This window comes from Lampetra fluviatilis, chromosome 55, assembly GCF_964198595.1.
Source record: "Lampetra fluviatilis chromosome 55, kcLamFluv1.1, whole genome shotgun sequence".
In the NCBI taxonomy this organism is placed as follows: domain Eukaryota; kingdom Metazoa; phylum Chordata; class Hyperoartia; order Petromyzontiformes; family Petromyzontidae; genus Lampetra; species Lampetra fluviatilis.
In genome coordinates this window covers 4,918,363-4,938,494 of record NC_136329.1, presented here as the reverse complement: position 1 = coordinate 4,938,494, position 20,132 = coordinate 4,918,363, and the positions used below count along the sequence as shown (strand labels likewise).

The 20,132-nt window shown below is 53.3% G+C and overlaps 1 protein-coding gene across 1 annotated transcript in view; it reads right to left on the bottom strand.

Moving 5' to 3' along the window:
- The window catches only part of LOC144949944 (monocarboxylate transporter 10-like), a gene marked incomplete at its 5' end in the record, with an annotated part of 40,317 nt that extends 20,463 nt beyond the window's left edge, over positions 1 to 19,854 (bottom strand). The window contains 3 exons of the mRNA XM_078879934.1: positions 11,044 to 11,260; positions 14,172 to 14,316; positions 19,695 to 19,854. Coding sequence (XP_078736060.1) covers positions 11,044 to 11,260; positions 14,172 to 14,316; positions 19,695 to 19,854 — 522 coding nt within the window. The remainder of the gene's footprint in view (positions 1 to 11,043; positions 11,261 to 14,171; positions 14,317 to 19,694) is intronic.
- Between the last annotated feature and the right edge of the window lie 278 nt (positions 19,855 to 20,132).

The window sequence follows — 20,132 nt, the reverse complement described above, 5'->3', positions numbered from 1 at the left end:
TGGTGGTGCTGTGTGTATGATGATGATGGTGGTAGTGGTGGTGGTGCTGTGTGTATGATGATGATGATGGTAGTGGTGGTGAAGCTGTGTGTATGATGATGATGGTGGTAGTGGTGGTGGTGCTGTGTGTACGATGACGATGGTGGTGGTGGTGAAGCTGTGTGAATGATGACGATGGTGGTAGTGGTGGTGGTGCTGTGTGTATGATGATGATGGTGGTAGTGGTGGTGGTGCTGTGTGTATGATGATGATGGTGGTAGTGGTGGTGAAGCTGTGTGTATGATGATGATGGTGGTAGTGGTGGTGCTGTGTGTATGATGATGATGGTGGTAGTGGTGGTGAAGCTGTGTGTATGATGATGGTAGTGGTAGTGGTGGTGCTGTGTGTATGATGATGATGGTGGTAGTGGTGGTGAAGCTGTGTGTATGATGATGATGGTGGTAGTGGTGGTGGTGCTGTGTGAATGATGATGATGGTGGTAGTGGTGGCGAGGCTGTGTGTATGATGATGATGGTGGTAGTTGTGAAGCTGTGTGTATGATGATGATGGTGGTACTGGTGGTGATGCTGTGTGTATGATGATGATGGTGGTAGTGGTGGTGATGCTGTGTGTATGATGATGGTGGTAGTGGTGGTGGTGCTGTGTGTATGATGATGATGGTGGTAGTGGTGCTGTGTGTATGATGATGGTGGTGGTAGTGGTGGTGGTGCTGTGTGTATGATGACGATGGTGGTAGTGGTGGTGAGGCTGTGTGTATGATGATGGTGGTAGTGGTGGTGATGCTGTCTGTATGATGATGATGGTGGTAGTGGTGGTGGTGCTGTGTGTATGATGATGATGGTGGTAGTGGTGGTGGTGCTGTGTGTATGATGATGGTGGTGGTAGTGGTGGTGATGCTGTGTGTATGATGATGATGGTAGTAGTGGTGGTGGTGCTGTGTGTATGAGGATGGTGGTCGTAGTGGTGGTGAGGCTGTGTGTATGATGATGATGGTGGTAGTGGTGGTGGTGCTGTGTGTATGATGATGATGGTGGTAGTGGTGGTGGTGCTGTGTGTATGATGATGATGGTGGTAGTGGTGGTGGTGCTGTGTGTATGATGATGATGGTGGTAGTGGTGGCTGTGTGTATGATGATGATGATGGTGGTAGTGGTGGTGAAGCTGTATGTATGATGATGATGGTGGTAGTGGTGGTGATGCTGTGTGTATGATGATGATGGTGGTAGTGGTGGTGGTGCTGTGTGTATGATGATGATGGTGGTAGTGGTGGTGAATCTGTGTGTATGATGATGATGGTGGTAGTGGTGGTGGTGCTGTGTTATGATGATGGTGGTAGTGGTGGTGCTGTGTGTATGATGATGATGGTGGTAGTGGTGGTGGTGCTGTGTGTATGATTATGATGGTGGTAGTGGTGGTTGTGGCTGTGTGTATGATGATGATGGTGGTAGTGGTGATGTGTGTATGATGATGATGGTGGTAGTGGTGGTGCTGTGTGTATGATGATGATAGTGGTAGTGGTGTTGTGTGTATAATGATGATGGTGGTAGTGGTGGTGAAGCTGTGTGTTTGATGATGATGGTGGTAGTGGTGCTGTGTGTATGATGGTGATGGTGGTAGTGGTGCTGTGTGTATGATGATGATGGTGGTAGTGGTGGTGGTGCTGTGTGTATGATGATCATGGTGGTAGTGGTGGTGCTGTGTGTATGATGATGATGATGGTAGTGGTGGTGGTGCTATGTGTATGATGATGATGATGGTAGTGGTGGTGATGCTGTGTGTATGATGGTGGTGGTGGTGCTGTGTGTATGATGATGATGATGATGGTAGTGGTGGTGGTGCTGTGTGTATGATGATGATGATGATGGTAGTGGTGGTGGTGCTGTGTGTATGATGATGATGGTGGTGGTGGTGGTGAAGCTGTGTGTATGATGATGATGGTAGTGGTGGTGGTGCTGTGTGTATGATGATGATGGTGGTAGTGGTGGTGGTGCTGTGTGTATGATGATGATGATGGTGGTAGTGGTGCTGTGTGTATGATGATGATGGTGGTAGTGGTGGTGGTGCTGTGTGTATGATGACGATGGTGGTAGTGGTGGTGAAGCTGTGTGTATGATGATGATGGTGGTAGTGGTGGTGCTGTGTGTATGATGATGGTAGTGGTAGTGGTGGTGAAGCTGTGTGTATGATGATGATGGTGGTAGTGGTGGTCATGCTGTGTGTATGATGATGATGGTGGTAGTCGTGGTGCTGTGTGTATGATGATGATGGTGGTAGTGGTGGTGGTGCTGTGTGTATGATGATGATGGTGGTAGTGGTGGTGCTGTGCGTATGATGATGATGATGGTGGTAGTGGTGGTGGTGCTGTGCGTATGATGATGATGATGGTGGTAGTGGTGGTGGTGCTGTGTGTATGATGATGATGATGGTAGTGGTGGTGGTGCTGTGTGTGTGATGATGATGGTGGTGGTGGTGGTGCTGTGTGTATGATGATGATGATGGTAGTGGTGGTGGTGCTGTGTGTATGATGACGATGGTGGTAGTGGTGGGGTGCTGTGTGTATGATGATGATGATGGTAGTGGTGGTGGTGCTGTGTGTATGATGATGTTGATGGTAGTGGTGGTGGTGCTGTGTGTATGATGATGATGGTGGTAGTGGTGGTGGTGCTGTGTATGATGATGATAGTGGTAGTGGTGGTGAGGCTGTGTGTATGATGATGATGGTGGTAGTGGTGGTGAGGCTGTGTGTATGATGATGATGGTGGTAGTGGTGGTGGTGCTGTGTGTATGATGATGATGATGATGGTGGTGGTGGTGATGCTGTGTGTATGATGATGATGATGATGGTGGTGCTGTGTGTATGATGACGATGGTGGTGGCTGTGTGTATGATGATGATGATGGTGGTAGTGGTGGTGGTGCTGTGTGTATGATGATGATGGCGGTAGTGGTGGTGGTGCTGTGTGTATGATGATGATGGTTGTAGTGGTGGTGGTGCTGTGTGTATGATGATGATGGTGGTGGTGCTGTGTGTATGATGACGATGGTGGTGGCTGTGTGTATGATGATGATGGTGGTGGTGCTGTGTGTATGATGATGATGGTGGTAGTGGTGGTGGTGCTGTGTGTATGATGGTGGTGGTGAGGCTGTGTGTATGATGACGATGGTGGTAGTGGTGGTGAAGCTGTGTGTATGATGATGATGATGGTAGTGGTGGTGCTGTGTGTATGATGACGATGGTAGTGGTGGTGGTGCTGTGTGTATGATGATGGTGGTGGTAGTGGTGGTGGTGCTGTGTGTATAATGATGATGGTGGTGGTGGTGGTGGTGCTGTGTGTATGATGATGATGGTAGTAGTGGTGGTGAGGCTGTGTATATGATGATGATGGTGGTAGTGGTGGTGGTGCTGTGTATATGATGATGATGGTGGTAGTGGTGGTGGTGCTGTGTGTATAATGATGATGGTGGTGGTGGTGGTGGTGCTGTGTGTATGATGATGATGGTGGTAGTGGTGCTGTGTGTATGATGATGATGATGGTAGTGGTGGTGGTGCTGTGTGTATGATGATGATGGTGGTAGTGGTGGTGGTGCTGTGTGTATGATGATGATGGTGGTAGTGGTGCTGTGTGTATGATGATGATGGTGGTAGTGGTGGTGAGGCTGTGTATATGATGATGATGGTGGTAGTGGTGGTGAGGCTGTGTGTATGATGATGATGGTGGTAGTGGTGGTGCTGTGTGTATGATGACGATGGTGGTAGTGGTGGTGCTGTGTGTATGATGATGATGATGATGGTAGTGGTGCTGTGTGTATGATGATGATGATGGTAGTGGTGCTGTGTGTATGATGATGATGGTGGTAGTGGTGGTGGTGGCTGTGTGTATGATGATGATGGTGGTAGTGGTGGTGGTGCTGTGTGTATGATGATGATGATGGTAGTGGTGGTGGTGCTGTGTGTATGATGATGATGATGATGGTAGTGGTGGTGGTGCTGTGTGTATGATGACGATGGTGGTAGTGGTGGTGGTGCTGTGTGTATGATGATGATGGTGGTAGTGGTGGTGATGCTGTGTGTATGATGATGATGGTGGTAGTGGTGGTGGTGCTGTGTGTATGATGATGGTGGTAGTGGTGGTGGTGGCTGTGTGTATGATGATGATGGTGGTAGTGGTGGTGGTGCTGTGTGTATGATGACGATGGTGGTAGTGGTGGTGGTGCTGTGTGTATGATGACGATGGTGGTAGTGGTGGTGGTGCTGTGTGTATGATGACGATGGTGGTAGTGGTGGTGGTGCTGTGTGTATGATGATGATGGTGGTAGTGGTGGTGATGCTGTGTGTATGATGATGATGGTGGTAGTGGTGGTGATGCTGTGTGTATGATGATGATGGTGGTAGTGGTGGTGGTGCTGTGTGTATGATGATGATGGTGGTAGTGGTGGTGGTGCTGTGTGTATGATGATGATGGTGGTAGTGGTGGTGGTGCTGTGTGTATGATGATGATGATGGTAATGGTGGTGGTGCTGTGTGTATGATGATGATGATGGTAGTGGTGGTGGTGCTGTGTGTATGATGACGATGGTAGTAGTGGTGGTGCTGTGTGTATGATGATGATGGTGGTAGTGATGGTGAAGCTGTGTGTATGATGATGATGGTGGTAGTGGTGGTGGTGCTGTGTGAATGATGATGATGGTGGTAGTGGTGGCGAGGCTGTGTGTATGATGATGATGGTGGTAGTTGTGAAGCTGTGTGTATGATGATGATGGTGGTACTGGTGGTGATGCTGTGTGTATGATGATGATGGTGGTAGTGGTGGTGATGCTGTGTGTATGATGATGGTGGTAGTGGTGGTGGTGCTGTGTGTATGATGATGATGGTGGTAGTGGTGGTGGTGCTGTGTGTATGATGATGGTGGTGGTAGTGGTGGTGGTGCTGTGTGTATGATGACGATGGTGGTAGTGGTGGTGAGGCTGTGTGTATGATGATGATGGTGGTAGTGGTGGTGATGCTGTGTGTATGATGATGATGGTGGTAGTGGTGGTGGTGCTGTGTGTATGATGATGATGGTGGTAGTGGTGGTGGTGCTGTGTGTATGATGATGGTGGTGGTAGTGGTGGTGATGCTGTGTGTATGATGATGATGGTAGTAGTGGTGGTGGTGCTGTGTGTATGATGATGGTGGTCGTAGTGGTGGTGAGGCTGTGTGTATGATGATGATGGTGGTAATGGTGGTGAGGCTGTGTGTATGATGATGATGGTGGTAGTGGTGGTGGTGCTGTGTGTATGATGATGATGGTGGTAGTGGTGGTGGTGCTGTGTGTATGATGATGATGGTGGTAGTGGTGGCTGTGTGTATGATGATGATGATGGTGGTAGTGGTGGTGAAGCTGTATGTATGATGATGATGGTGGTAGTGGTGGTGATGCTGTGTGTATGATGATGATGGTGGTAGTGGTGGTGGTGCTGTGTGTATGATGATGATGGTGGTAGTGGTGGTGAAGCTGTGTGTATGATGATGATGGTGGTAGTGGTGGTGGTGCTGTGTTATGATGATGGTGGTAGTGGTGGTGCTGTGTGTATGATGATGATGGTGGTAGTGGTGGTGGTGCTGTGTGTATGATTATGATGGTGGTAGTGGTGGTTGTGGCTGTGTGTATGATGATGATGGTGGTAGTGGTGATGTGTGTATGATGATGATGGTGGTAGTGGTGGTGCTGTGTGTATGATGATGATAGTGGTAGTGGTGTTGTGTGTATAATGATGATGGTGGTAGTGGTGGTGAAGCTGTGTGTATGATGATGATGGTGGTAGTGGTGCTGTGTGTATGATGGTGATGGTGGTAGTGGTGCTGTGTGTATGATGATGATGGTGGTAGTGGTGGTGGTGCTGTGTGTATGATGATCATGGTGGTAGTGGTGGTGCTGTGTGTATGATGATGATGATGGTAGTGGTGGTGGTGCTATGTGTATGATGATGATGATGGTAGTGGTGGTGATGCTGTGTGTATGATGATGATGGTGGTAGTGGTGCTGTGTGTATGATGATGATGGTGGTAGTGGTGGTGGTGCTGTGTGTATGATGATGATGATGATGGTAGTGGTGGTGGTGCTGTGTGTATGATGATGATGGTGGTGGTGGTGGTGGTGAAGCTGTGTGTATGATGATGATGGTAGTGGTGGTGGTGCTGTGTGTATGATGATGATGGTGGTAGTGGTGGTGGTGCTGTGTGTATGATGATGATGATGGTGGTAGTGGTGCTGTGTGTATGATGATGATGGTGGTAGTGGTGGTGGTGCTGTGTGTATGATGACGATGGTGGTAGTGGTGGTGAAGCTGTGTGTATGATGATGATGGTGGTAGTGGTGGTGCTGTGTGTATGATGATGGTAGTGGTAGTGGTGGTGAAGCTGTGTGTATGATGATGATGGTGGTAGTGGTGGTCATGCTGTGTGTATGATGATGATGGTGGAAGTCGTGGTGCTGTGTGTATGATGATGATGGTGGTAGTGGTGCTGTGTGTATGATGATGATGATGGTAGTGGTGGTGGTGCTGTGTGTATGATGATGATGGTGGTAGTGGTGGTGGTGCTGTGTGTATGATGATCATGGTGGTAGTGGTGGTGCTGTGTGTATGATGATGATGATGGTAGTGGTGGTGGTGCTATGTGTATGATGATGATGATGGTAGTGGTGGTGATGCTGTGTGTATGATGATGATGGTGGTAGTGGTGCTGTGTGTATGATGATGATGGTGGTAGTGGTGGTGGTGCTGTGTGTATGATGATGATGATGATGGTAGTGGTGGTGGTGCTGTGTGTATGATGATGATGGTGGTGGTGGTGGTGGTGAAGCTGTGTGTATGATGATGATGGTAGTGGTGGTGGTGCTGTGTGTATGATGATGATGGTGGTAGTGGTGGTGGTGCTGTGTGTATGATGATGATGATGGTGGTAGTGGTGCTGTGTGTATGATGATGATGGTGGTAGTGGTGGTGGTGCTGTGTGTATGATGACGATGGTGGTAGTGGTGGTGAAGCTGTGTGTATGATGATGATGGTGGTAGTGGTGGTGCTGTGTGTATGATGATGGTAGTGGTAGTGGTGGTGAAGCTGTGTGTATGATGATGATGGTGGTAGTGGTGGTCATGCTGTGTGTATGATGATGATGGTGGAAGTCGTGGTGCTGTGTGTATGATGATGATGGTGGTAGTGGTGGTGGTGCTGTGTGTATGATGATGATGGTGGTAGTGGTGGTGGTGCTGTGTGTATGATGATGATGGTGGTAGTGGTGGTGGTGCTGTGTGTATGATGATGATGGTGGTAGTGGTGGTGCTGTGCGTATGATGATGATGATGGTGGTAGTGGTGGTGGTGCTGTGTGGATGATGATGATGGTAGTGGTGGTGGTGCTGTGTGTGTGATGATGATGGTGGTGGTGGTGGTGCTGTGTGTATGATGATGATGATGGTAGTGGTGGTGGTGCTGTGTGTATGATGACGATGGTGGTAGTGGTGGGGTGCTGTGTGTATGATGATGATGGTGGTAGTGGTGGTGGTGCTGTGTGTATGATGATGTTGATGGTAGTGGTGGTGGTGCTGTGTGTATGATGATGATGGTGGTAGTGGTGGTGGTGCTGTGTATGATGATGATGGTGGTAGTGGTGGTGAGGCTGTGTGTATGATGATGATGGTGGTAGTGGTGGTGAGGCTGTGTGTATGATGATGATGGTGGTAGTGGTGGTGGTGCTGTGTGTATGATGATGATGATGATGGTGGTGGTGGTGATGCTGTGTGTATGATGATGATGATGATGGTGGTGCTGTGTGTATGATGACGATGGTGGTGGCTGTGTGTATGATGATGATGATGGTGGTAGTGGTGGTGGTGCTGTGTGTATGATGATGATGGCGGTAGTGGTGGTGGTGCTGTGTGTATGATGATGATGGTTGTAGTGGTGGTGGTGCTGTGTGTATGATGATGATGGTGGTGGTGCTGTGTGTATGATGACGATGGTGGTGGCTGTGTGTATGATGATGATGGTGGTGGTGCTGTGTGTATGATGATGATGGTGGTAGTGGTGGTGGTGCTGTGTGTATGATGGTGGTGGTGAGGCTGTGTGTATGATGACGATGGTGGTAGTGGTGGTGAAGCTGTGTGTATGATGATGATGATGGTAGTGGTGGTGCTGTGTGTATGATGACGATGGTAGTGGTGGTGGTGCTGTGTGTATATGATGATGGTGGTGGTAGTGGTGGTGGTGCTGTGTGTATAATGATGATGGTGGTGGTGGTGGTGGTGCTGTGTGTATGATGATGATGGTAGTAGTGGTGGTGAGGCTGTGTATATGATGATGGTGGTGGTAGTGGTGGTGGTGCTGTGTGTATAATGATGATGGTGGTGGTGGTGGTGGTGCTGTGTGTATGATGATGATGGTGGTAGTGGTGCTGTGTGTATGATGATGATGATGGTAGTGGTGGTGGTGCTGTGTGTATGATGATGATGGTGGTAGTGGTGGTGCTGTGTGTATGATGATGATGGTGGTAGTGGTGCTGTGTGTATGATGATGATGGTGGTAGTGGTGGTGAGGCTGTGTGTATGATGATGATGGTGGTAGTGGTGGTGCTGTGTGTATGATGATGATGATGATGGTAGTGGTGCTGTGTGTATGATGATGATGATGATGGTAGTGGTGCTGTGTGTATGATGATGATGGTGGTAGTGGTGGTGGTGGCTGTGTGTATGATGATGATGGTGGTAGTGGTGGTGGTGCTGTGTGTATGATGATGATGATGGTAGTGGTGGTGGTGCTGTGTGTATGATGATGATGATGGTAGTGGTGGTGGTGCTGTGTGTATGATGACGATGGTGGTAGTGGTGGTGGTGCTGTGTGTATGATGATGATGGTGGTAGTGGTGGTGATGCTGTGTGTATGATGATGATGGTGGTAGTGGTGGTGGTGCTGTGTGTATGATGATGGTGGTAGTGGTGGTGGTGGCTGTGTGTATGATGATGATGGTGGTAGTGGTGGTGGTGCTGTGTGTATGATGACGATGGTGGTAGTGTTGGTGGTGCTGTGTGTATGATGATGATGGTGGTAGTGGTGGTGATGCTGTGTGTATGATGATGATGGTGGTAGTGGTGGTGATGCTGTGTGTATGATGATGATGGTGGTAGTGGTGGTGGTGCTGTGTGTATGATGATGATGGTGGTAGTGGTGGTGGTGCTGTGTGTATGATGATGATGGTGGTAGTGGTGGTGGTGCTGTGTGTATGATGATGATGATGGTAGTGGTGGTGGTGCTGTGTGTATGATGATGATGATGGTAGTGGTGGTGGTGCTGTGTGTATGATGACGATGGTGGTAGTGGTGGTGGTGCTGTGTGTATGATGATGATGGTGGTAGTGGTGGTGATGCTGTGTGTATGATGATGATGGTGGTAGTGGTGGTGGTGCTGTGTGTATGATGATGATGGTGGTAGTGGTGGTGGTGCTGTGTGTATGATGATGATGGTGGTAGTGGTGGTGGTGCTGTGTGTATGATGATGATGGTGGTAGTGGTGGTGCTGTGTGTATGATGATGATGGTGGTAGTGGTGGTGGTGCTGTGTGTATGATGATGATGATGATGATGGTAGTGGTGGTGGTGCTGTGTGTATAATGACGATGGTGGTAGTGGTGGTGGTGCTGTGTGTATGATGATGATGCTGGTAGTGGTGGTGATGCTGTGTGTATGATGATGATGATGGTGGTAGTGGTGGTGGTGCTGTGTGTATGATGATGATGGTGGTAGTGGTGGTGGTGCTGTGTGTATGATGATGATGGTGGTAGTGGTGGTGCTGTGTGTATGATGATGATGGTGGTAGTGGTGGTGGTGCTGTGTGTATGATGATGATGGTGGTAGTGGTGGTGGTGCTGTGTGTATGATGATGATGGTGGTAGTGGTGGTGGTGCTGTGTGTATGATGATGATGGTGGTAGTGGTGGTGATGCTGTGCGTATGATGATGATGATGGTGGTAGTGGTGGTGGTGCTGTGTGTATGATGATGATGGTGGTAGTGGTGGTGGTGCTGTGTGTATGATGATGATGGTGGTAGTGGTGGTGCTGTGTGTATGATGATGATGGTGGTAGTGGTGGTGGTGCTGTGTGTATGATGATGATGGTGGTAGTGGTGGTGGTGCTGTGTGTATGATGATGATGGTGGTAGTGGTGGTGGTGCTGTGTGTATGATGATGATGGTGGTAGTGGTGGTGGTGCTGTGTGTATGATGATGATGATGGTAGTGGTGGTGCTGTGTGTATGATGACGATGGTGGTAGTGGTGGTGGTGCTGTGTGTATGATGATGATGGTGGTAGTGGTGGTGATGCTGTGTGTATGATGATGATGGTGGTAGTGGTGGTGGTGCTGTGTGTATGATGATGATGGTGGTAGTGGTGGTGGTGCTGTGTGTATGATGATGATGGTGGTAGTGGTGGTGGTGCTGTGTGTATGATGATGATGGTGGTAGTGGTGGTGGTGCTGTGTGTATGATGATGGTGGTGGTAGTGGTGGTGGTGCTGTGTGTATGATGATGATGGTGGTAGTGGTGGTGGTGCTGTGTGTATGATGATGATTGTGGTAGTGGTGGTGGTGCTGTGTGTATGATGATGATGGTGGTAGTGGTGGTGGTGCTGTGTGTATGATGGTAGTGGTGGTGGTGCCGTGTGTATGATGATGATGGTGGTAGTGGTGGTGGTGCTGTGTGTATGATGATGATGGTGGTAGTGGTGGTGGTGCTGTGTGTATGATGGTAGTGGTGGTGGTGCCGTGTGTATGATGATGATGGTGGTAGTGGTGGTGGTGCTGTGTGTATGATGACGATGGTGGTAGTGGTGGTGGTGCTGTGTGTATGATGATGATGGTGGTAGTGGTGGTGGTGCTGTGTGTATGATGGTAGTGGTGGTGGTGCCGTGTGTATGATGATGATGGTGGTAGTGGTGGTGGTGCTGTGTGTATGATGATAGTAGTGGTGGTGGTGCTGTGTGTATGATGGTGGTGGTGGTGGTATTGCGTGTGTCACCTGCAGTGTGTGCGCCAGACCGATGGTGTTGAGGCTGTGCTTGATGACGAGTGGCATCACGATGGTGAACAGGCTGCTGCCGGCTGTGACCAGGCCGTTGACGAGGCCCAGGCGAGCCGTGAAGTGGCGGCCCAGGATGACGAGCGACGGCTGGTAGGCCAGGGAGCAGCCGCCCGCAAACAGAAGGCCGTACGTCACGTACAGCTCAGCCAGAGACCTGCACACACGCGACACACAGAGATCCCACGTGTAGACTCTAACAGAATGTTGGGCAAGTGCTGCTACAGACACACACACAGAGACACACACACAGAGACACACACAGAGACTCACACAGAGACACACACACAGAGACACACAGACATACACACACAGAGACATACACACAGACTCACACAGAGACATACACACACAGAGACACACAGACTCACACAGAGACACACACACACAGAGACACACACACACAGAGACACACAGACTCACACAGAGACACACACACACAGAGACACACAGAGACACACACAGAGACACACACAGAGACACACACAGACTCACACAGAGACACACACACAGAGACACACAGACAAACACACACACACAGAGACACACAGACATACACACACTGACACACACACAGACACAAGGACAAAGATCCCCCGTGTAGCCTTAACAGACTGTAGGGGCAAGTGCTGTTACACACACAGACAAAGATCCCCCGTGTAGCCTTAACAGACTGTTGGGCAAGTGCTGTTACACACACAAAGACAAAGATCCCCCGTGTTGCCTCTAACAGACTGTAGGGGCAAGTGCTGTTACACACACACACAAAGACAAAGATCCCCCGTGTAGCCTCTAACAGACTGTAGGGGCAAGTGCTGTTACACACACACACAAAGACAAAGATCCCCCGTGTTGCCTCTAACAGACTGTAGGGGCAAGTGCTGTTAGCGAGCACCTATGAAGGCCGGGACGGCACACGAGGGGGTGGGTGGCCAGGACCACACCGCCCAGTGGCGATGTTTACTACACACTGCACCGGGTACTCATTTGAGGCTGAGTCGATCTAGGAGAGGCCCAGGATCGGGTCAGATAATCGTCAGTGGTGAGGTTGATTCCCCCGTGAGCGGGAATCGAACCCGGGTCGCCGGGTTCATAGCGCAGCGCGCTAACCGCTACACTACCGCTCCCCACACATACACCACACATAGCACACACATAGTACACAGTACACACAGACACACACAACAACAACAACAACCGTCATTCGCCACTAAGTGGCGGTGACGTCACCACGGCGCTCGTGCCAGGCCATGTGCACCTTGAGGCTGCCACGTGAAGTGTCGAACGCCCGCTGGCAGGAGGTCACGGGGCAGACCCAGCAGGTGCCACGGGTCGACTGACTGAGATGACCGAGATGAATGGCTGATGCACCACCTGTGCCCCCTACTGTGCCAACTTGTTGCGTTTTAGCCGCCCGGCGCTCCGCTCGTTGTTGTGAGCATCGGTCCTCCGCCCTCCGTTGTTGTTGGAGGGCGACTGCCTCCAACTGCCCAGCAGCGTCCTTCACGAGCCTCCTCCACAAAGGACGATCTTGACACCGCTGGTACCGGTCATCAGCAAGTCCACTCAGCTCCACGTCCTCCTGTACCACATCACTCCATCTCTTCTCTAGCCCGTGCCGCGCCCGTTTAGCCCCCTCGATCCGGCCGAACAAAAGCTGTTTAGGCATGCGGTGGCTGGGCATGCGGGCTACATGACCCAGCCAATGCAGCCTTGCCTGCCGGAGGAGCTCACCGATGGGACTTTGCCCAGATCTTTCAAGGATTTGTGAGCGCCTCATACAATCCAGCCTGGTTAAACCCAGGATGGATCATAGGCAGGCCAGCCTAAATGTTTCTCACCGGAAAAAATGTTCCATTAGACGGGTCTAAAGTTTTGCAAGCGTAAAGAAGGGAGGGAATGACCGTGGCCGAGAAGACCTGAAGCTTCGTGCGGAGCGACAGACCAGGTAGCTCCCACACAGCGTTACGCAACCGATGAAAAGATATTGCCGCTCGACTGATTCGGAGTGAGACCTCCGCTGTCAAACCGGAGCTGGTCAAGAGCACACTGCCCAGGTATGGGAAACTCTCCACTCTCTCCACAACTGCCCCATCATCGATTGCCCCATCATCGATTGGGAGTTGTGGGGGTGGAGTGTCCGATGGCACAAAAAACCCAGGCAGGTGCTTCGTTTTGGTGGGGCTGATGGTAAGGCCCCACCTCTTAGTGGCACGCTCCAGTCTCAGCAGCAGCGTCTCCAACTCCTCCTCTGCGTGAGCGGCAGTTACCAGATCATCGGCATACATAACGCGCTGTCTTTGAGTTGTACGCCTTTTGGCGTCATCTGGTCCAACACCAATGGGGACTAGGCTCTAAAGAAAGCCGTCTCGGGTGTGGACCAATCAACTTCAAGGACAGTACATATCATTATCATTATCAGAGTTGCTTCTTTTTGTTTGCATTTTGACTGCTTGTGTTGCGGTTATTGCAAACATGATGCCTTGTATAAAGGTTTCAGTTTTGTACCAGTTTAAAAGGGTAAAAACCTACTACTATATTTTGCCACTGGTAAAGGAGATGTCTCATAATGTAAATGATGGTGGTGGTTGTGGTGGTTGTGTGTATGATGATGGTGGTGGTGGTGGCTGTGTGTATGGTGGTGGTTGGTTGTGGTGGTTGTGGTGGTGGTGGTTGTGGTGGTGGTTGTGTGTATGATGGTGGTGGTTGTGGTGGTTGTGGTGGTGGTGGTTGTGTGTATGATGATGGTGGTGGTGGTGGTGGTTGTGTGTATGGTGGTGGTTGGTTGTGGTGGTTGTGGTTGCGGTGGTGGTGGTGGTTGTGTGTATGGTGGTGGTGGTGGTTGTGGTGGTGGTTGTGTGTATGGTGGTGGTTGGTTGTGGTGGTGGTGGTTGTGTGTATGGTGGTGGTGGTGGTTGTGGTGGTGGTTGTGTGTATGATGGTGGTTGTGGTTGTGTGTATGATGACGATGGTGGTGGTGGTTGTGGTGGTTGTGTGTATGGTGGCTGTGGTGGTGGTGGTGGTTGTGGTTGTGGTGGTGGTGGTGGTGGTTGTGTCGGTGTCCCCACCTGGAGAAGGAGGAGCTCAGGATGCCGACGAAGGCGACCGTGGCGCCGAGCACGGCCGTGCGGCAGCAGCCGAAGCGGTCGGAGCAGACGGAGACGAGCGGGGAGAGCAGGAAGATCACTCCCATGGAGAGAGAACCCACCCACGCTGCACACAACAACAACAACAACAACACAACAACAACCACAGTGACCACCACAACAACAACAACAACCGTGACCACACAGTGTCTCCCAGTGTCTCCCCCCCCCCCCCGTGTCTCCCCCCAGTGTCTCCCCAGTGTTTCTCTGTGTCTCTCTGTGTCTCCCAGTGTCTCCCCAGTGTCTCCCTGTGTCTCCCAGTGTCTCTCTGTGTCTCCCAGTGTCTCCCAGTGTCTCTCTGTGTCTCCCAGTGTCTCCCTAGTGTCTCTCTGTGTCTCTCTGTGTCTCCCAGTGTCTCCCCAGTGTCTCCCCAGTGTCTCCCCAGTGTCTCCCAGTGTCTCCCAGTGTCTCCCAGTGTCTCTCTGTGTCTCCCAGTGTCTCTCTGTGTCTCCCAGTGTCTCCCTAGTGTCTCTCTGTGTCACTCTGTGTCTCCCAGTGTCTCTCTGTGTCTCCCAGTGTCTCTCTGTGTCTCTCTGTGTCTCCCTGTGTCTCCCTGTGTCTCTCAGTGTCTCCCAGTGTCTCCCTGTGTCTCCCTGTGTCTCCCAGTGTCTCCCAGTGTCTCTCTGTGTCTCCCAGTGTCTCCCTGTGTCTCACAGTGTCTCCCTGTGTCTCCCTGTGTCTCCCAGTGTCTCCCCAGTGTCTCCCTGTGTCTCCCAGTGTCTCCCAGTGTCTGCCAGTGTCTCCCTGTGTCTCCCAGTGTCTCCCAGTGTCTCCCAGTGTCTCCCAGTGTCTCCCAGTGTCTCCCTGTGTCTCCCAGTGTCTCCCAGTGTCTCCCCGTGTCTCCCAGTGTCTCCCTGTGTCTCCCAGTGTCTTACAGTGTCTCCCTGCCTCCCTGTGTCTCCCAGTGTCTCACAGTGTCTCCCCGTGTCTCCCCCCGTGTCTCCCAGTGTCTCCCCCCCCCCCCGTGTCTCCCCGCAGTGTCTCCCCCCGTGTCTCCCAGTGTCTCCCCCCCCCCCCCGTGTCTCCCCCCAGTGTCTCCCTGTGTCTCCCTGTGTCTCCCTGTGTCTCCCAGTGTCTCCCAGTGTCTCCCAGTGTCTCCCAGTGTCTCCCAGTGTCTCCCTGTGTCTCCCTGTGTCTCCCTGTGTCTCCCAGTGTCTCCCAGTGTCTCCCAGTGTCTCCCTGTCTCCCAGTGTCTCCCAGTGTCTCCCAGTGTCTCCCAGTGTCTCCCAGTGTCTCCCAGTGTCTCCCAGTGTCTCCCAGTGTCTCTCTGTGTCTCCCAGTGTCTCCCAGTGTCTCCCAGTGTCTCCCTGTGTCTCCCTGTGTCTCCCTGCCTCCCTGTGTCTCCCAGTGTCTCACAGTGTCTCCCGTGTCTCCCCCCGTGTCTCCCAGTGTCTCCCACCCCCCGTGTCTCCCCGCAGTGTCTCCCCCCGTGTCTCCCAGTGTCTCCCCCCCCCCCGTGTCTCCCCCCAGTGTCTCCCCAGTGTCTCCCTGTGTCTCCCAGTGTCTCCCTGTGTCTCCCTGTGTCTCCCAGTGTCTCCCAGTGTCTCCCAGTGTCTCCCAGTGTCTCCCTGTGTCTCCCAGTGTCTCCCAGTGTCTCCCAGTGTCTCCCAGTGTCTCTCTGTGTCTCCCAGTGTCTCCCTGTGTCTCCCTGTGTCTCCCTGCCTCCCTGTGTCTCCCAGTGTCTCCCAGTGTCTCCCAGTGTCTCACAGTGTCTCCCCGTGTCTCCCCCCGTGTCTCCCAGTGTCTCCCCCCCCCCGTGTCTCCCCGCAGTGTCTCCCCCCGTGTCTCCCAGTGTCTCCCCCCCCCCGTGTCTCCCCCCAGTGTCTCCCCAGTGTCTCCCTGTGTCTCCCAGTGTCTCCCTGTGTCTCCCTGTGTCTCCCTGTGTCTCCCAGTGTCTCCCAGTGTCTCCCAGTGTCTCCCAGTGTCTATCTGTGTCTCCCAGTGTCTCCCAGTGTCTCCCTGTGTCTCCCAGTGTCTCCCAGTGTCTCCCAGTGTCTCCCAGTGTCTCCCAGTGTCTCCCTGTGTCTCCCAGTGTCTCCCTGTGTCTCCCAGTGTCTCCCAGTGTCTCCCAGTGTCTCCCAGTGTCTCCCTGTGTCTCCCAGTGTCTCCCAGTGTCTCCCTGTGTCTCCCTGTGTCTCCCTGTGTCTCCCAGTGTCCCCCAGTATCTCCCAGTGTCTCCCAGTGTCTCCCAGTGTCTCCCAGTGTCTCCCTAGTGTCTCCCTGTGTCTCTCTGTGTCTCCCAGTGTCTCCCAGTGTCTCCCTGTGTCTCCCTGTCTCCCTAGTGTCTCCCTGTGTCTCTCTGTGTCTCCCAGTGTCTCCCAGTGTCTCCCTAGTGTCTCCCTGTGTCTCCCTGTGTCTCCCTAGTGTCTCCCAGTGTCTCCCTGTGTCTCCCTGTCTCCCTGTGTCTCCCAGTGTCTCACAGTGTCTCCCAGTGTCTCCCAGTGTCTCCCTAGTGTCTCCCAGTGTCTCCCTGTGTCTCCCTGTCCCCAGTGTATCCCAGTGTCTCCTAGTGTCTCCCAGTGTCTCCCTGTGTCTCCCTGTCTCTCCCAGTGTCTCCCAGTGTCTCCCAGTGTCCCCTAGTGTCTCCCAGTGTCTCCCTGTGTCTCCCTGTGTCTCCTCGTGTCTCCCTGTGTCTCCCAGTGTATCCCTGTGTCTCCCTGTGTCTCCCAGTGTCTCCCAGTGTCTCCCAGTGTCTCCCAGTGTCTCCCAGTGTCTCCCAGTGTCTCCCTGTGTCTCCCTGTGTCTCCCAGTGTCTCCCTGTTTCTCCGTCTCCCTGTCTCCCAGTGTCTCCCAGTGTCTCCCAGTGTCTCCCAGTGTCTCCAGTGTCTCCCCGTGTCTCCCAGTGTCTCCCTGTGTCTCCCTGTGTCTCCCTGTGTCTCCCTGTGTCTCCCAATGTCTCCCAGTGTCTCCCAGTATCTCCCTGTCCCCAGTGTCTCCCAGTGTCTCCTAGTGTCTCCCAGTGTCTCCCAGTGTCTCCCAGTGTCTCCCTGTGTCTCCCTGTCTCCCTGTCCCCAGTGTCTCCCAGTGTCTCCCAGTGTCTCCCAGTGTCTCCCTGTGTCTCCCTGTGTCTCCCAGTGTCTCCCAGTGTCTCCCAGTGTCTCCCAGTGTCTCCCTGTGTCTCCCTGTGTATCCCTGTCTCCCAGTGTCTCCCTGTGTCTCCCTGTCTCCCTGTGTCTCCCTGTGTCTCCCAGTGTCTCCCAGTGTCTCCGTGTGTCTCCCTGTCTCCCAGTGTCTCCCTGTGTCTCCCTGTCTCCCAGTGTCTCCTAGTGTCTCCCAGTGTCTCCGTGTGTCTCCCTGTCTCCCAGTGTCTCCCTGTGTCTCCCTGTCTCCCTGTGTCTCCCTGTGTCTCCCTGTGTCTCCCTGTGTCTCCCTGTCTCCCTGTGTCTCCCTGTGTCTCCCTGTCTACCAGTGTCTCCAGTGTCTCCCAGTGTCTCCCTGTCTCCCAGTGTCTCCCTGTGTCTCCCTGTCTCCCTGTGTCTCCCTGTGTCTCCCTGTGTCTCCCTGTGTCTCCCTGTGTCTCCCTGTCTACCAGTGTCTCCCAGTGTCTCCCAGTGTCTCCCAGTGTCTCCCTGTGTCTCCCTGTCTCCCAGTGTCTCCCTGTGTCTCCCTGTCTCCCAGTGTCTCCCAGTGTCTCCTAGTGTCTCCCTGTGTCTCCGTCTCTCTGTCTCCCAGTGTCTCCCAGTGTCTCCCAGTGTCTCCCTGTGTCTCCCTGTCTCCCTGTCCCCAGTGTCTCCAGTGTCTCCCAGTGTCTCCCAGTGTCTCCCTGTGTCTCCCTGTGTCTCCCAGTGTCTCCCAGTGTCTCCCAGTGTCTCCCAGTGTCTCCCAGTGTCTCCCTGTGTCTCCCTGTGTATCCCTGTGTATCCCTGTCTCCCAGTGTCTCCCTGTGTCTCCCTGTCTCCCTGTGTCTCCCTGTGTCTCCCTGTGTCTCCCAGTGTCTCCCAGTGTCTCCGTGTGTCTCCCTGTCTCCCAGTGTCTCCCTGTGTCTCCCTGTCTCCCTGTCTCCCAGTGTCTCCTAGTGTCTCCCAGTGTCTCCGTGTGTCTCCCTGTCTCCCAGTGTCTCCCTGTGTCTCCCTGTCTCCCTGTGTCTCCCTGTGTCTCCCTGTGTCTCCCTGTGTCTCCCTGTCTCCCTGTGTCTCCCTGTGTCTCCCTGTCTACCAGTGTCTCCCAGTGTCTCCCTGTCTCCCAGTGTCTCCCTGTGTCTCCCTGTCTCCCTGTGTCTCCCTGTGTCTCCCTGTGTCTCCCTGTGTCTCCCTGTGTCTCCCTGTGTCTCCCTGTGTCTCCCTGTGTCTCCCTGTCTACCAGTGTCTCCCAGTGTCTCCCAGTGTCTCCCAGTGTCTCCCAGTGTCTCCCTGTGTCTCCCTGTCTCCCAGTGTCTCCCTGTGTCTCCCTGTCTCCCAGTGTCTCCCAGTGTCTCCGTCTCTCTGTCTCCCAGTGTCTCCCAGTGTCTCCCAGTGTCTCCCAGTGTCTCCTAGTGTCTCTCTGTGTCTCCCTGTGTCTCCCTGTGTCTCCCAGTGTCTCCCAGTGTCTCCCAGTATCTCCCTGTCCCCAGTGTCTCCCAGTGTCTCCTAGTGTCTCCCAGTGTCTCCCAGTGTCTCCCTGTGTCTCCCTGTGTCTCCCTGTCTCCCTGTCCCCAGTGTCTCCCAGTGTCTCCCAGTGTCTCCCAGTGTCTCCCTGTGTCTCCCTGTCTCCCAGTGTCTCCCAGTGTCTCCGTGTGTCTCCCTGTCTCCCAGTGTCTCCCAGTGTCTCCCTGTGTCTCCCTGTCTCCCAGTGTCTCCCTGTGTCTCCCTGTCTCTCCCTGTGTCTCCCTGTGTCTCCCTGTGTCTCCCTGTGTCTCCCTGTGTCTCCCTGTCTACCAGTGTCTCCCAGTGTCTCCCAGTGTCTCCCTGTGTCTCCCTGTGTCTCCCTGTGTCTCCCTGTCTCCCTGTGTCTCCCAGTGTCTCCCTGTGTCTCCCTGTCTCCCAGTGTCTCCCTGTGTCTCCCTGTGTCTCCCTGTCTACCAGTGTCTCCCAGTGTCTCCCTGTGTCTCCCAGTGTCTCCCAGTGTCTCCCAGTGTCTCCCTGTGTCTCCCAGTGTCTCCCAGTGTCTCCCTGTGTCTCCCAGTGTCTCCCAGTGTATCCCTGTGTCTCCCAGTGTCTCCCTGTGTCTCCCTGTCTCCCAGTGTCTCCCTGTGTCTCCCTGTCTCCCTGTGTCTCCCTGTGTCTCCCTGTGTCTCCCTGTCTCCCAGTGTCTCCCAGTGTCTCCCTGTGTCTCCCTGTGTCTCCCAGTGTCTCCCAGTGTCTCCCAGTGTCTCCCTGTCTCCCTGTGTCTCCCTGTGTCTCTGTCTCCCTGTGTCTCCCAGTGTCTCCCAGTGTCTCCCAGTGTCTCCCAGTGTCTCCCAGTGTCTCCCCCAGTGTCTCCCCCAGTGTCTCTCAGTGTCTCCCAGTCTCCCCCCCCCCCCCCCCGTACCGGTCTTGAACCTGAGGCTCGTGTCTTCCCGGTCTCCGAACCTCTCCAGCATGGCCACGAACAGCACCCCGAACGAGTTCTGGATGCCGAAGATGGATCCGTTGCACCAGGTGGCCGCGACCACCACGAGCCAGCTCCTCCAGCCCCCCTCACGCCGCCCCCGCCCACGCACCTCTCCCCCCCCCCCCAACTCATCGTCACCATCGTCGTAGTCACCACAGGCCTCCTGCTTCTGATGCTGCTGTGCGCAGAGGCCCACCTCCTCGTCCTGCTGCTGCTGCTGCTTCAGGGAATCACGGCTCAGCCGCTTCTCCTCGTGGTTCATCATCATCACCCTGGAGGGGAGGAGAGGGGAGGGGGATGAGGGGGGAGGGGGGAGGGAGGATGAGGAGGATGAGGAGGGAGGGAGGATGGGGGGGGAGGGAGGATGGGGGGGAG